This window comes from Ailuropoda melanoleuca, chromosome 20 (assembly GCF_002007445.2).
Source record: "Ailuropoda melanoleuca isolate Jingjing chromosome 20, ASM200744v2, whole genome shotgun sequence".
Classification (NCBI taxonomy): Eukaryota; Metazoa; Chordata; class Mammalia; order Carnivora; family Ursidae; genus Ailuropoda; species Ailuropoda melanoleuca.
Window position 1 is genome coordinate 1,238,740 of NC_048237.1, and position 13,826 is coordinate 1,252,565.

At 42.5% G+C, this 13,826-nt stretch overlaps 1 protein-coding gene, 1 long non-coding RNA gene and 2 other non-coding genes across 9 annotated transcripts in view; 1 reads left to right on the forward strand and 3 right to left on the reverse strand.

Annotated features, from left to right (window-relative positions):
• The first annotated feature begins 48 nt into the window (after nucleotides 1-48).
• LOC105241380 lies at nucleotides 49-5,276 on the forward strand. Its single transcript, XR_860426.3, has 3 exons — nucleotides 49-389; nucleotides 4,492-4,586; nucleotides 5,140-5,276. It is a non-coding gene; the product is annotated as an uncharacterized LOC105241380 (long non-coding RNA).
• Nucleotides 1,041-13,826, reverse strand: part of CHD8 (chromodomain helicase DNA binding protein 8) — a 58,832-nt gene continuing 46,046 nt past the window's right edge. For 4 of the 6 annotated variants that reach the window (XM_011235510.3, XM_011235514.3, XM_034648611.1 and 1 more), the window contains exons 23-38: nucleotides 13,627-13,826; nucleotides 13,366-13,546; nucleotides 13,186-13,275; nucleotides 12,797-12,900; nucleotides 11,334-11,463; nucleotides 10,087-10,162; nucleotides 9,566-9,620; nucleotides 9,180-9,387; nucleotides 8,517-8,725; nucleotides 7,706-8,425; nucleotides 7,331-7,482; nucleotides 6,735-7,037; nucleotides 5,558-5,671; nucleotides 5,193-5,372; nucleotides 4,680-4,796; nucleotides 1,041-2,022 (exon numbers count right to left, since the gene is read on the reverse strand). In XM_011235510.3, the coding sequence (XP_011233812.1) occupies nucleotides 1,456-2,022; nucleotides 4,680-4,796; nucleotides 5,193-5,372; nucleotides 5,558-5,671; nucleotides 6,735-7,037; nucleotides 7,331-7,482; nucleotides 7,706-8,425; nucleotides 8,517-8,725; nucleotides 9,180-9,387; nucleotides 9,566-9,620; nucleotides 10,087-10,162; nucleotides 11,334-11,463; nucleotides 12,797-12,900; nucleotides 13,186-13,275; nucleotides 13,366-13,546; nucleotides 13,627-13,826 (3,406 nt within the window). In that variant the 3' untranslated portion in view covers nucleotides 1,041-1,455. The remainder of the gene's footprint in view (nucleotides 2,023-4,679; nucleotides 4,797-5,192; nucleotides 5,373-5,557; nucleotides 5,672-6,734; nucleotides 7,038-7,330; nucleotides 7,483-7,705; nucleotides 8,426-8,516; nucleotides 8,726-9,179; nucleotides 9,388-9,565; nucleotides 9,621-10,086; nucleotides 10,163-11,333; nucleotides 11,464-12,796; nucleotides 12,901-13,185; nucleotides 13,276-13,365; nucleotides 13,547-13,626) is intronic. The other 2 variants (XM_034648610.1, XM_011235512.3) reach the window with 2 other exon arrangements.
• LOC117797340 lies at nucleotides 5,870-5,958 on the reverse strand. The gene has a single exon (XR_004622269.1). It is a non-coding gene; the product is annotated as a small nucleolar RNA U6-53/MBII-28 (small nucleolar RNA).
• LOC117797338 lies at nucleotides 10,698-10,807 on the reverse strand. Its single transcript, XR_004622268.1, has one exon. It is a non-coding gene; the product is annotated as a small nucleolar RNA U6-53/MBII-28 (small nucleolar RNA).

A 13,826-nucleotide genomic window follows, 5' to 3' on the forward strand; every position in this document is an offset into this window, starting at 1 on the left:
GCTTGGAATTTTTTTTTTTTTTAACTCTTTCTCCGGAGGTTAGGGAGAGGAAGGGAAGAAAGACAGTGGGGAAATCAACAAAATGTGCAACACAAAAGGAGTCTAGATTTTCGCGGGGTTTTGTCAACTTAGCAACAGCCAAACGCGAGGCGACGTCATCACGTGACGCTCCGCCCCGCCCTTAGTCTCAGCCCTGCTGCGGTTTCCAGGAGCTCCGATTTCTGGCCCAGGCAGGGGCGGCGGGGCACCGCGAAGGAGGGGGGAGGCCTGCCGTGCCTGCCCCGCCCCACACAAGCTGCCGCGCGCCGCTGCAACGGCCCCACCCACCGACAAACGAAGGGGAAGCGGAAAGAGCGGGATCTCGCGTGGGATGCGAGTGGGAACTTTGGGTGCGTACCCCTCCTAAATGGTGGGGAGGTAAAAGCCTCCGCTGCTCCAGGACTGGAAGGATCCTTGGTGGAGAGGATAGAGAGAGCACTAACCAGGGAGAAAAAGTCCACCCTCCCGATAAAGCTCTCTGCCTTAGAAGGGGAAATAAAATGTCCAGGCTTCATCTGAGCGCTGGGATGGCAGGGAAAAAGTCTTAGGAAATAAATGGCTTGAGGGGCTTCACACAACCCAGTCTGCACCCCCCACACACCCGGCCCAAGCCTTGACAACGTTCCTTCCAGTCAGCCTCTTCCCTTGTCACAGTTCATGAAGTGATGCCATTCTTATGGCTTCAGTTAATTCCAAACAAAATGTACATGGTTCCTTGAATAAATTCTTCGTTGTCATTTCTTCCAAGAACTTGGGAGTTTGAATCTGGAATATTTGCCTACCCGACAATTACTTAAACAATTCCCTTGCCTTTAGCAAGCTGGATCGACTACACTTACATATACCCTTTAATGGAGTACAGATGACTTGTCTGTCCTATCCACGGTAACTGCATTTACAATAATGAACTTTAGGAAAGTGGTACTTATATTACCCATCATGAATTCAAAAATTAACATATTTATATTGGGTTTTAGCAAATATAGAACAAGGGAAGAGTGGAAAAGGATTAACTTAAATTTATTAATGCCAAGGGGAAGGAAGGTAACAGTTCCTGACCCTCCAGCTGTATCCACAGTTCGGCCAGGAACAGGCTCTGCCAAAGGCTAGGGCCAGCGCTACATAGTCTGTGGTTAATGGAGGGGTTTAGGGAGGGGTGAGCACATCAGCTGCTCTAGTCTCCTTTCCTTCCCCAGAAATGAGGAAGTGGTCATGTATTATTTTAGGAGTTCCCCCTGCCCACCCAAACCTCTCAAATTTGGAAGCAATCAGGTACAAGTTTTCTTTTTCCTTTTCACCTCCTGGAGTCCTGGGTTTCCCCACATCTCCCCTGCCCCTCCCACTTTTCCATAGTCCAAGGGCCAGAGTAATTGAAAATACAGCAGCCACCCAAGCAATGCGGACCATGCTGGGGCTTCAGTCATCAGCATCTTCGCTTGAGTCTGAGTTGGCTGGCATCATAGGATCATCAATGAGTGAGAAGTCCCTTTCTGAGCTATCATAGCCCTGAGATAAATCATCATCATCATCTTCATCCTCATCGTCCTCGTCCTCCTCAGGTTGCAGTGGTGGCAACCTCAAGGCAGTACCAGAGGTGGTAGTGGCTGGTGAAGAAGGGTAGCCAGTGGCTCTCAGGCCTGGATGGTGATGGTGGTGATGGTGGGGGTGGGGGTGGTGGTGGTGGTGATGAAGCATGGTGCTGGAGTCTACATGAGGGGATGATGCTGCACCACCCATCACAAACGGCATAAAAGGCAAAGCAGCAGAAGTGGCACTGCTGTGACCCAGGGATGACACGGACTGCAGGCCACTACTGCTGTGTTGGAAGGTATTATGCAGAGATAGGGACCCAGTGCCTCCACCCTGCATCAGGGCCATCATCTTTGAAAGGTCTGGCCGCATCCTACGGGCCCGCTTCTTGCTGCTGTCTGGTGTAATACGCCCCGGCAAAACCCGGTTGAACACAGTTTCAGCATGGTGACCCTAGGAGGAAGGAGAAGATAGTAAAAACAAAGAAAGGAATAAAGCAAACTAGAAGTCAACAGAGTCCTAGCTTGCAAGTGCTTTTACTGAATATCTTTAGGAGGGACAAAGCAAGCATAGTCAGATGAGGCTAGATGGTAACAGGAGGAGATGCTGGATGTAGCTGCTGGAAGCATTCCAATGCTAAGGCTAAAATGGAGAAATTGACACTGACACTTACGTGAACCAGAGTTTTGCTTTTTTCCATGACTACATTGTACCTTTACTCCATCCAGCCATTTCACAGATGCTTACCTTTGTTAACAAGGAGACTGAGTAAGCTAGTGAATGAGTCAGTATTTGCACAGTATACTTTACTGATGGCAGGCTGTTCACATGATCTTACCATGTGAAGTGCAGCACAACTATATTGACATTTACAAAACTATTACTCGTTAGCATAGGAGAGTATGAGAAACTAAAGACAGGTCAGGTTAAGACTTCTTTCTGGATGTTTAGAACAACAGAAAGATTGTGGGTAGCTCCTCACAAAACTTAGTAAAGTGTTTTCACATTGATAAAAAAACATATCTGCTGAATTTTAAGTTGCTTCTTCTAGATGTTCTGTCTGTAAATTTTTTTATTTTTTACAGACAGAATCCACATGGGCAGGGAGGGGCAAAGGGAGAGATAGAGAATCTCGAGCAGGCTCCACATCCAGTGTGAGCACAATTCAGGGCTCGCTCTCATGACCCTGAGATCATGACCTGAGCTGAAATCAAGAGTTGGACATTTAACCAACTGAGACACCCAGACACCCCTGAATATTCTGACTATAAATTTTGACTAAATACACTGAAGCTGGAACTTATTACTTCTAGTGCCTCTACTTTGCTGGACCTAAGTATAATACTGGGTACACTGGCATTAAACTCAGACATTTGGTATCTGTGACTCTGGACTGTATTTACCAATCTGAGCCTAACACCTGACATGGGAATATACCTTTCTGATTTGGAAAAATAAACATCTCAATACACTGTATCTGTGTAGACTTTTAAAACATAAGGGTAATAGCACCTAAACTTCTGCAGGTACCAGTAATAATACACCATTAATTCGGTCTGCATTAAGAATTCTGTACTGGGGCGCCTGGGTGGCACAGTCAGTCAAGTATCCGACTCTCGGTTTTGGCTCAGGCTGTGATCTCGGGGACGTGAGATCGAGCCCAACAATGAGTCTGCTTGAGATGCTTTCCCCCTCTGTTCCTCCTCCAGCTACCAGGCTCCCTCTCTCCCAAACAAATAAATTCTTTAAAAAAAAGGAAGGAAGGAAGGAAGGAAGGAAGGAAGGAAGGAAGGAAGGAAGGAAGGAAGGAAGGAAGGAAGAAAGAAAGAAAGGAAGAATTCTGTACTAGTCATATTATGATTTTCTGAGACTCCCTAGGATCTTTCCTTTCTTAGATTTATCAAATAACTATAAAGAAGTTGCAAAATACTTGAAGGAAAAATAGGTAATACTAGAGGAAAAGCCTTTTTTATAGGCTTCTCTATAATGTTAAATTCAAGACAGAGAAGGTACCAGCCTTCCAGCCACCAGCCTCCCACATCAATCACTCTGCTTATTATATTCTTGGTCCCATGGAGGCTATGAGGAAAAGTTAAAATATTCTTCTATGGTAACAATTTTATATGAAACCACTCTCACCAATGTAAAAATAATAAATAAGCATCATAAATGCACCTCACAAATAACTATAATGTGCAAAGTAACAATCTCAATTTGTTAAATGCAGAAGATATATACTGTTTATTTGGAAATTAATTTTGTTAAAAGACATACCATGTGCTTTTATATACATATTACATATATATAAAAAATTTTTAAAAAGATGTATATAAAAGATCCAATGGGGGATGATTAGATAAGTGCTAATCATTTTAAATGACTGCTTACCAAACAAACCACGATGTAATATGTTTAAAAAAGACAACTACTGACCAAACTATGGCAAACATAGCAAAGAGAAACTTTTAGTCAGATTTTGGTGCAAAGGATTATGGGTACCTCATTTACCAAATGGCCTATAACTGGGATAAAAGCCTCAGTACATTTAAAAATAATGGAATAACCAAAGTTGCTATTATAAAACATGTTTTCCTGTCCTTTAGCTGTTACTGGTTATTATCAGTGATTCTCAACTTCCTCCATGTTGGGAAACACTATGACTATTGTCCTTGGTAGGCCCCATGTCACTTCCAAAATGTACAGAATCATAAAACTTTTAAGTGATTATCTGCTCCTATACCCTCAACTTTTCAGGATGTGCAAAGTGAAAAGGTTAAAGGATTTGCCAAAAATCCCTTAGTCAGTCAGAAGAAGAGCAGAAGGTCTTGATTGTTCCAACACATCTTATTAATCCTTATGTTTTAATATGCTTAAAGTAAAGTGCTAAAGTTACTTTTTTAAGAATTTTATGCTCCTCTACAGATGATGATGCCAAGGACTGTAAAAATACCAATAAAATTACTCCAGTGTCCTGATTGGTGGACTGAAGATACATTTTTTCATACACTGGAAAAAAGGTAAGTAACAGAACACGAAATTACATTTCCAGTAATTTAATGGAATTCACATTTAATGTGGGATCAGAGTGGTAATGCCTCAGTCTAACTCACCTTTTTCCCATTCCTAGAGTTAGCCGTTGGTACTGGTTCCATTCCCAAACAGTTCAATTCTGCTTTATTATTTTTTTTACATCTCTGCCACTTCTGTTTTCTGCGATCCTCCATATACTGAAATAGAAAAGTATCAGTTATCCTAGAGGAATAAAAATCTCTCTGGAGTAATTATTAAGGTACTAGTGTCTAGTCTGACAACAAATGCTTATTGCATGGATAAATAAAGGATTAGTCCTAGTGGAAAACTGCCATTAGCAGATCTCTCCCCCCCAAATTAGGTGGTTATATAATAGTTTAATAATAAATTTTTACCTAGTATTTAGTTTAATAAGTGCTTTAACATTATTTTATTTTGATCCTCACAACAACTCTGTGAGTTAGGAAGCCTGGGTATTATTATACAGGCACATACAGAAAAAAATGACATACTATGGCATGCTTCCTCCCTCTCACGCAGCTTAAATACCAAGCAAATGACTTTAAATCTTGCTGGATGGAACTGCCACTCACCGCTAGAAATCGGGGATCGACAGCAAACTCTGGATGACCCTGTAACCACATCTCCAGTTCAGCCCGGCGAGGGGCATCCTCACCCACCAGCAAAGTACCATCCACCTTATTGATGACAGGGATCCGGGTCTCCAGGTCCACATCAAGGTGATTAGGCTCTTCCATGCACTCCACCTCCAGCTGCAAACCCAGAATCCACCCCCATGAGCACATACTCTTCTTTGGGGCAGGGAGGGAGGGGGAGCAGAGCCAATGGTAGCCATAAAATAATTCTAGTATCTTCTAGTCCCTTAATCCCAACTGCCTTCATCAATTAGTAAGAATAAAAAACCTAATCATCATGTTAAAGACTCTCTCCCACTCACCTCGACTAGCTTCTTTCTGTTTCCCTTCTTCTTATGAAACAGAGGATGTCCATCTCCCATTACTCCATTAGCCATCAACTTGTGCTTCTGGAATGTTAACTTCAATCCTTCCTCCTAAGAAGACAACCCACCCACCCAAGATGTCATATGGTACACATTTTTAAAGTAAGTATTAAGCTTTGGGGATCTTAGGGTAAGGGTCATCCTCTGGCTCAATGATGAGAAGGAAGGCCATCTGACTAAAGGGTAGAAATTAGAAATGCATCTAAACATATACTTTTTCCACAGAAAGATTTCGTTTCTTGACCTAGTGCCCCTCAGGTAGATGTAAGAGAAGAATTTATCTCAACAACACCCCATACCTGGTGTCTCAATATTAGCATGGCAACTCATCACAGGGGCAAAATCCTGATAATTCCTATCACACACTAGTTTAAGAAATTTTTCTTGGGATGCCTGGGTGGCTCAGTCAGTTAAGTATCCAACTCTTGATCTCAGATCAAGTCTTGATCTCAGGGTTGTGAGATCAAGTCCCATGCCGGGCTCCATGCTGGGTGTGGAGCCTACTTTTAAAAAAAAAGAGAGAGAGAGAGAGAAAGAAAAAGCAAATTCTCCTGTTGAGTACTTAAGGACCAGCTAATAGGATTTCAATAGGGAAGATGATCAGGAAAAATAAAATTTCCCATCTATAAAATAAACAACACTGATTTAATTTCACCAAGAATGACTTCTTATTTTTAGCTTAATAAGGCCCATAATACTTAGGCGTTATTTTAACAGCTTTCCCACAATTTGATTTCAATCTTTAAAAATTAGGTTTCTAGGACCTAGAAACAAGCCACCCAAAAGAAGCCTTATATCAATTAAATTCCTTTCAAAAATATTTTTCCCTCAATGGAGCTTTGTGAACTCTAATTTTGCTCCCCTCTCATTTTTATTTTTACTTATTTATTTATTTTAAAAAGATTTTAAGTCATCTCTACACCTAACGGGGGCTCAAACTTACAACCCTGAGATCAAGGGTTGCATGCTGTACTGACTGAGCCAGCCAGGCACCCCAATTCCCCTCCGATTTTTAAAGTTAGCTAACCAAATAAGTTTACTATCCCCTTAGCGAAGTAGTTAGCAAAACTTCAGTCCCCCTCCCCACTTCCCAGCGCCTAAATGCTGAGCTTACATCTTTGATCTGAACTGTAAACTCCTTTTCATCCATGCCTCTGCGAAGTTTCGTGAACTGAGCTGCTGCTGTGGTGACTGCGGACACTTCCTCCTCTGCCATGGACGCTGCGCTGCTACTTCGTGGTGTGGGGACTGGAGAGTCACCATATTCTCCTGGAGTCAATGAAGGACTATCTAGCAAGTGGTTGCCTGGCCCCAAAATTCCTCCTGTTACCATTTCCTGGCTCCGGCGGCTAGAAGGCCACTTCCCTGAGAGTACAGCCTGGCAGACGAGGTCAATACGGTTTATAAGGACACGATCCTGAGTGGGGGGAAAAGAAATCAATACTGGTTTTAGGGCCTGAGTACCAGCTATGTGATTCTGTGACAAACAGAAGTGCCATCATTAGCCCGATGGGTAAAAATCATAAGGCAGAAGAAGGTAGGTAATAGTATCAGATCCCTAAGTCAACTGGGAAGAGTTTCATGAAAATACATGTAGCAATAAATATAATTTAAAAAACAAAACAAAACAAAACAGAACTATCTGTTCCTTGTTCCCGGCTTTTGTTCCAATATATTTTTAGAATATATGTCCAGGAATGAGGCTATTACCTTGGGCCACTCAGAAGCTCTTTGTCTTTCTTGTAGCAGCAGCAGCTCAGGGGTCATCTGTTCTCCATCTTCATTTGGAAATCCATCTTGGGACATAGTGAGGGACAGAAGACTCTCTTCATCATAGAGCTTTGAGCGGGGACGATCAGCAGCTAGAGATCATACAGAATGTGAGCAAAGATGGAAGAATAAAGTTATACATAAACGGAATTATATGGCCTTTAAATAAAGGCCCAAAGAATAACAGATCTCTTTCAGTGTTTTATCAAATCGAAATCCAAATCTCTCCCAGAGGATGCATTTAGAAAAGAAGGGAAAGAGCTGGTGGGGGGGGGGGGTAGGGAAAAGGGCCAACAGCCTGTCACATGCACTCACTTAGCTTTTCTTCCTTCTCGTCCTCACTCTCATCAGTGCTGGAGCTGGAGCTGGATGAGGATGAGGAAGAAGAGGATGATGGTGACAGCTTGCTCAAGTCCAGTTCAGAGTCTGAATCATCCTCATCCTCCAGTTTGACTGGTGGAACATTCCGGGATACCAGAGGGGTAGTATCAGGGGGGGCTACTCGCATCTCATAGTCTTGTGGGGTTGGTCGGCTCCTGGCCACCACCTCATGCTCTAGTTTTAAAGTCAGACTCTCCAGACTGGGGACCTGGGCAGCTGTCTCCTCGGGTGGCTTTTCAACAGGAGCATCTGGGCGCAGGGGCAGTGGTGAGGCAGTGCGCGAGGTATACTGCTGGTGTAGCAGTGGCGTAGAGCAGCGTGACAGGGATGGAGCTGGTGCTCCTGCCTGATGGTTCTGCATATAATTCATACGGGCAGCCAGAAAAGAGAAGTCTGGGTCCTGCATGATGTTGCAGTCTGTTTGGCTCACCCCATGGCGGGCTGCCCCTCGCAGAAGCTCCCCATCATGCCGAACAGGCTCCCACCATTTAGGCAATTCAGGACCTGGAGGCTGACATAATGCCAGCCGATCTTCTAGAAGGGGATGGCATAAAACTTGTTCCCGTAAGCGCCGAAGCAATTCAATACGGTAGAGAGTCCGTGAGGCCCTCTCCTCAGTGATGGGCTCAATGAACAGATTAGGGTCCGGGGGCTCTGCAAGAGATAGGGGTGGGAGGAGAAATGAACCACGTTAGTTCTGCTGCCATCCATCCCCACTCATCCGAGACTCTCCAGCTTTGCTTACCATCTCCAGCTGCTGGGGGAAGGCGGCACACTTGGCGACACATGGCCACAAAGCCATGGAAGTACTTGGTAAGGCTTTCGTCTGTTTTTTTGTCTAGTCGGGCAAAAGTACGGAAGCGATCCCAATGGAACTGCATGGTATCAGGGTCATACTCCACACCAAAGGTAGACACTACACGATAGAAATCAGTTTGTTCACGCCTTGTCCATCTAAAGGGAAAAGGAATCAGGCAGCGTGATCAGAAAAACACAGGGAAACTGGTGACTTCTTATTGTGGTTTACTATACCTCAATGAACAAAAAAATTGAAAGTAGGGGCAAAAAACCCAAAACAAAACAAAAAACAGCCCAGAAGACAGCAGAAGAGGTAGTTAAGAGGTAATCTATAACATGTAAGAATTTAAGAATAGCAAGCTAAGGTAAAAAATACGTGAGCAAATAACTCAATGAGAATGGCACAGGAGAGACCTTCCCAGAGGTTGTGGTTATGCACACAAGCGAGGTTTTTTGTCATAGAGGAGTAACAACTAAAGGCAAAAAGATGGTCCCTCCAAAGGGAATTCCAAATAAATCCTGCCTAAGACGCTTTTCAGTATAAGACCCACACCCTTCAATATAGGTAGGCAAGCTTACAGCTCAGACCAAATTCCCAGCCACACTTTACCGTTGCTGTTTCTCCCGCCGTGCAATTTCTTTTAGCTTGAAGGCCGCCTCACAACGCCGCCGTCTCCGGTCCCCTCGTTCTGCAGCCTCTATCTTCATCTGTTCTCTCTTGTAGCTGCGCTGATAAGCTGTTACTAAGCGGCGAAGCCTAGCTGTCAGAGCAGAGCCTGGAGGCCAGAAAAGATGGCCTGGCTGCTGGGTCACCTGGGCTATGGGAAGCAAAGCAGAATGAATAGGAAGTACAGGAAAGGTAGTAGAGATAACACCAGTATTTCAACCCGCCCAAAAGCAAAGTTCTCAGAAATCCCAGGATAGGACAGAATTCAGTTAATAATTGCCCAACCCACCACCCCACACAAAATTGTGCTAGTTGACCTAGAAATTTACCTTCATCTCCATCAATCACTGAGATCTCCTCATCCATCATCATCAAGGGATCACCCTAGAGAAGGAGATCCACCCCAACGGATGGAGGGGGGAGGGAAAGGGGTAAAAGTTGGCACTCTGAAATCACTCTTATGTGTGACCTTCTATGGCACCAAAGGGATCAAGAAAAATTTCTAATGAACCCTCACAAAAAAACGGAATCAACCAACAAAAGGAATAAGAAAGTAGAACCCAAAAAAACTCACTTGCTGTTAATGGCTTGAAAATGAAGGGACTCAGGAATTTAACAGTCAAATAATATACTTCAATATCCAGCTTGGTCCCACCTCCTCCACAAAGCCATCCCTGGTCTCCCCCAGCTGGTGTTACAATCCTTTCCATTAATACTTTATATTCTCAAGTAGTATTTACTTTCTGTTTTGTATTATAAAGTGATCAATACACCTCAGAATCCAGGGAATGGGAACATACTTAACTATTTAGTAATAGAGAAAAGCTACACTCAAATGAGAATTCCTCACCTCATCATCTTGGTCCTTCGGGGGACCTTGGAGTGGTTTATATTCAGGATCTTCACAATCCTTATCAAAGTCAACCCTAAAATTATCCAAAGGCATGAAAAAAAAAACACAAAAATATATCTTCTTTCACTAAGAGGAACTTAGGATGAAGACCTGGCCAAACATACAATCCAGCATAGAACCACGGTTTTCCTTCATGCTCAAACGAATGGCAGGCCAGGTGCTAAGCTCCAGGTAAGTTAGGTAGAGCATCCAACAGGATGAAGAATGGGGAGAAACTGACAAAGTGCCATTCTAAATTGCTTGAATCTGAAATGGAATACTTTGGCCAGCATACGTCTTTTTTCTTGATAGCCCTTTTCATTGTTTACCCATTCTTCTCCTCCTTCCTATTTACTTTTACTGTTACATTTAAATAGTCCATGTTTGCTTGTTTTACTTTGCTCTCTTGAGTAGAAGGGTAACAAAATAAATGATTTGTGATGAATAACTGACTCAATTTCCTTTGAGGGTCCTGCACTGAGCAAACTAAGGTTGTGATCATCAAAGAGAAATCTCTCGACTGCAGAAGAGTGCATGGGTATTCATGAATTAAGCCAAATATTTCACATGCCTCTCAGGTCTCCATGTGAGAAGTTTTGTTAAACTCACTGGCACCCAAACTAGGGCAACACTGCCCTACCTGGTGACTCAGTATTAGCATGGCAACTCATCATCGAGGCATGTATCCAGACAGAGTATATGCCTGTATGTGTCAGTCACCATTAGGAGACCATAAACCAGGGCTAAAATCTCCTGAGGCTCTACCACTTAAGTGGCATAGGAGAGCTGCATGGCTATTATCTTTCAAGACAACCAGTTAAGTTGTCCTTTCAGCTACTGTGGCTGTACAGAAAAGCATTGCAAAAGAAAGAAAGAAAGGAAAGAAAAAAAGGAAGGAAGAAAGAAGAAAGTTAGAAAGAAAGAAAGACCAAAAACAACTGAATAGAACATCAAAGAAGCCATTTGGGAGTAACATTAATTTTCACCCTTGGTTGCATCTTATGGCAAATGTGTGGTTTTAGCCTAGTTTATGGAGTCCTTTCTGCTGGTTCCACTCTTTGTTAAGAATTTACCCAGTATAAGCACCATTAGGAATACCAATGGGTTCAGTCAGGGCCAGAATTATGTTATCTCTTTGCACAAGCAACTAAGAGCTTTCAAGGGGTAGAGCCAGAACTTCAAGAGAACTAAACACCAATGCTTACCCTTCTACTATGTCAGAGAAATTATCCAACACTCGATGTTCTGCTGCAATGGCTTTGTCATCTGGTCGACCAGCCTTTTCCAGGAAACATAGGGCTGGGTCCGCCCTCATAGTATTATATTTCTCATAGCCTAGAAGAAAAAGGACCATAAGCCAAAGAAAAGAAGAGATTTAACTTTGCCTAACGTGTACTGGAATAACTGAAACATATGAGCTACTGCACTCATAATGCAAAATATTAACTTGGAGAGCTGTTGCGTTATATTACTGTTTTGAATAGTTCTATAGCAATTACAAAGAGTTTTATCACTAGTTATGAAAGATAGGAATGTCATCAGAATATTTATAGAATGGTGACAGATTTACATAGCCATTTAACTGGTAATTTTTCTATTATCATTCTTACTACACAGATGGGGAAATGAAAAAAAGTAAAATAATTTACAGCTAGGTCACACATTTTCAAAGGGTAAGAAACACCTGCAAACAAACAGGCACTGAATATCTGATGAACAGAGAATGAATGAATGACTGAATGAACATGATTCAGGATGTCTGGACTCTTCTAAACCTTGTCTCAAAGGTAAATTTAAGACTAGGGGGCGCCTGGGTGGCACAGCGGTTAAGCGTCTGCCTTCGGCTCAGGGCGTGATCCCGGCGTTGTGGGATCGAGCCCCACATCGGGCTCCTCTGCTGTGAGCCTGCTTCTTCCTCTCCCACTCTCCCTGTTCCCTCCTCTCGCTGGCTGTCTCTATCTCTGTCAAATAAATAAATAAAATCTTTAAAAAAAAAAAAAAAGACTAGAAAATGTTCACAGTTTTTCTTATCCATTAAAGTTCTTGAAAACGTGTCATTTAAGAGCCATTATTTTTATTTTATAGAAATAAACAGAAAAGTATTTTTTAAAAGAAATGATATTCTAATTTACTAAGTCATTGGACTGGAAGTTAGTAAGCACTCACTGCTTTTAATACCTAGGAATTGTTATTAGGCTAGACTGAAAAGGGTACTCTCCCTTTTTGTACTTTATTTTTATTTCACTGTAGCTCACACTTCCATCAGAATGACTGCTGAATGTTTAGACAAATGGGATGCTACGTAAGCAGAACACTTTCACACAAATTAAGCATGGTTATTATTAATAAGAGTGGGCATATATTACCTCCCCTGATTTGTGGAACCTTAACTGAGATGCGTAGCATACAGATTGATAACACAGATTAGAGAACAGATTGGAGACTATCCCCACCTTAGGATTTAACTATCCATCTGGCCTTTTTGAACATCTATTTACAGGAACTAATTCCTTTGCTCTGGGTATTTAAGAACTAGCTTCCTATTCAAACCTAATGTTATTGAGATCAGTCAGAGAACTCAGTTATTGGCATGAGCATTTTGCTACGTGTTCCATCTGTGGAAGTAAGTCTGCAATAGGAAAGGAATAAATGAAGAAAAGGTACTTACCATGCTTAAAGACTCCAATGAGCAGGGACTTGTCAGCTTCACTGTCCCACCATGTTGTTGGAACCTCCAGCTGATCCACTACTGGGAACCATATGTCAATCTCACTAAAGGTGTAAGAGAGCAGAATCAGCACAGCAATGAAGGGAACTAAAATGACAATCCTTGGAAAGATTATTATAAGTATCTTCTTTTATCCATTCATTCAAATGCTGATGGATCTGCCTATTTCCTTCCACTGGTATCAAGCATAAGATCGAAGAGCTGATATACAGATCTTAATTACCAGTTATCCCAAAGATAGCATAGAACGAAATAAGTAAACCAATCTTTTCTGGAATAAGGGAGGGCATAAAGAGAAATACATAAAGAAAAACACAGCATAACTGTACCTGGCAATGGCACCCCCTAACACCTTCTCTGCCTGGTCTCCAATAACCTCCTGCCTCAGATAATATAGCATTCGTACCCGCAATAGCACCCTAAAAGGGAGGGAAGAAGAGCTGGCTCAGTAATAATGCAGAAACTTTGAGGTGGAAAATGCTTTGATCTTTGCTAATTTCCACCCTTACTTGTTACACTGATGTTTTAAATGCTTCTTATAACTCTCATCTTGGAACAGAGTATCAGGATTATATTTCCGGATCCAATCTGCCTTATGGATATCAAAAGTGCTTTGTGACTTTACTTTTTTCCCCTTGCGTCCACGGGGCACAGGGATAGACAGACCTGGGAAAGGGGAGACATTGAAGACTTGGATTGAGAAAAACCCTTGGACCTGAAAAAGATTAGGTAACCTATAGAAATATGAAAAGTAAAGAGTTGATAATTACCTGAATGATTCTGCAATTCTTTTGTCTTGCCATTTTCAGCAGGGCTAATCAAGTCCCAAATGAAGCCTTTGATATTTTCATCCCCACGATAGTGCAAAAGACAGTATACAAGGATGGCCCGGCAAATTGTCTCCACATCTCGTTCAGTCATACGTCGCTTGAAGCGTCCATGAGACAATATATCTCGCCACCGTCCCCAA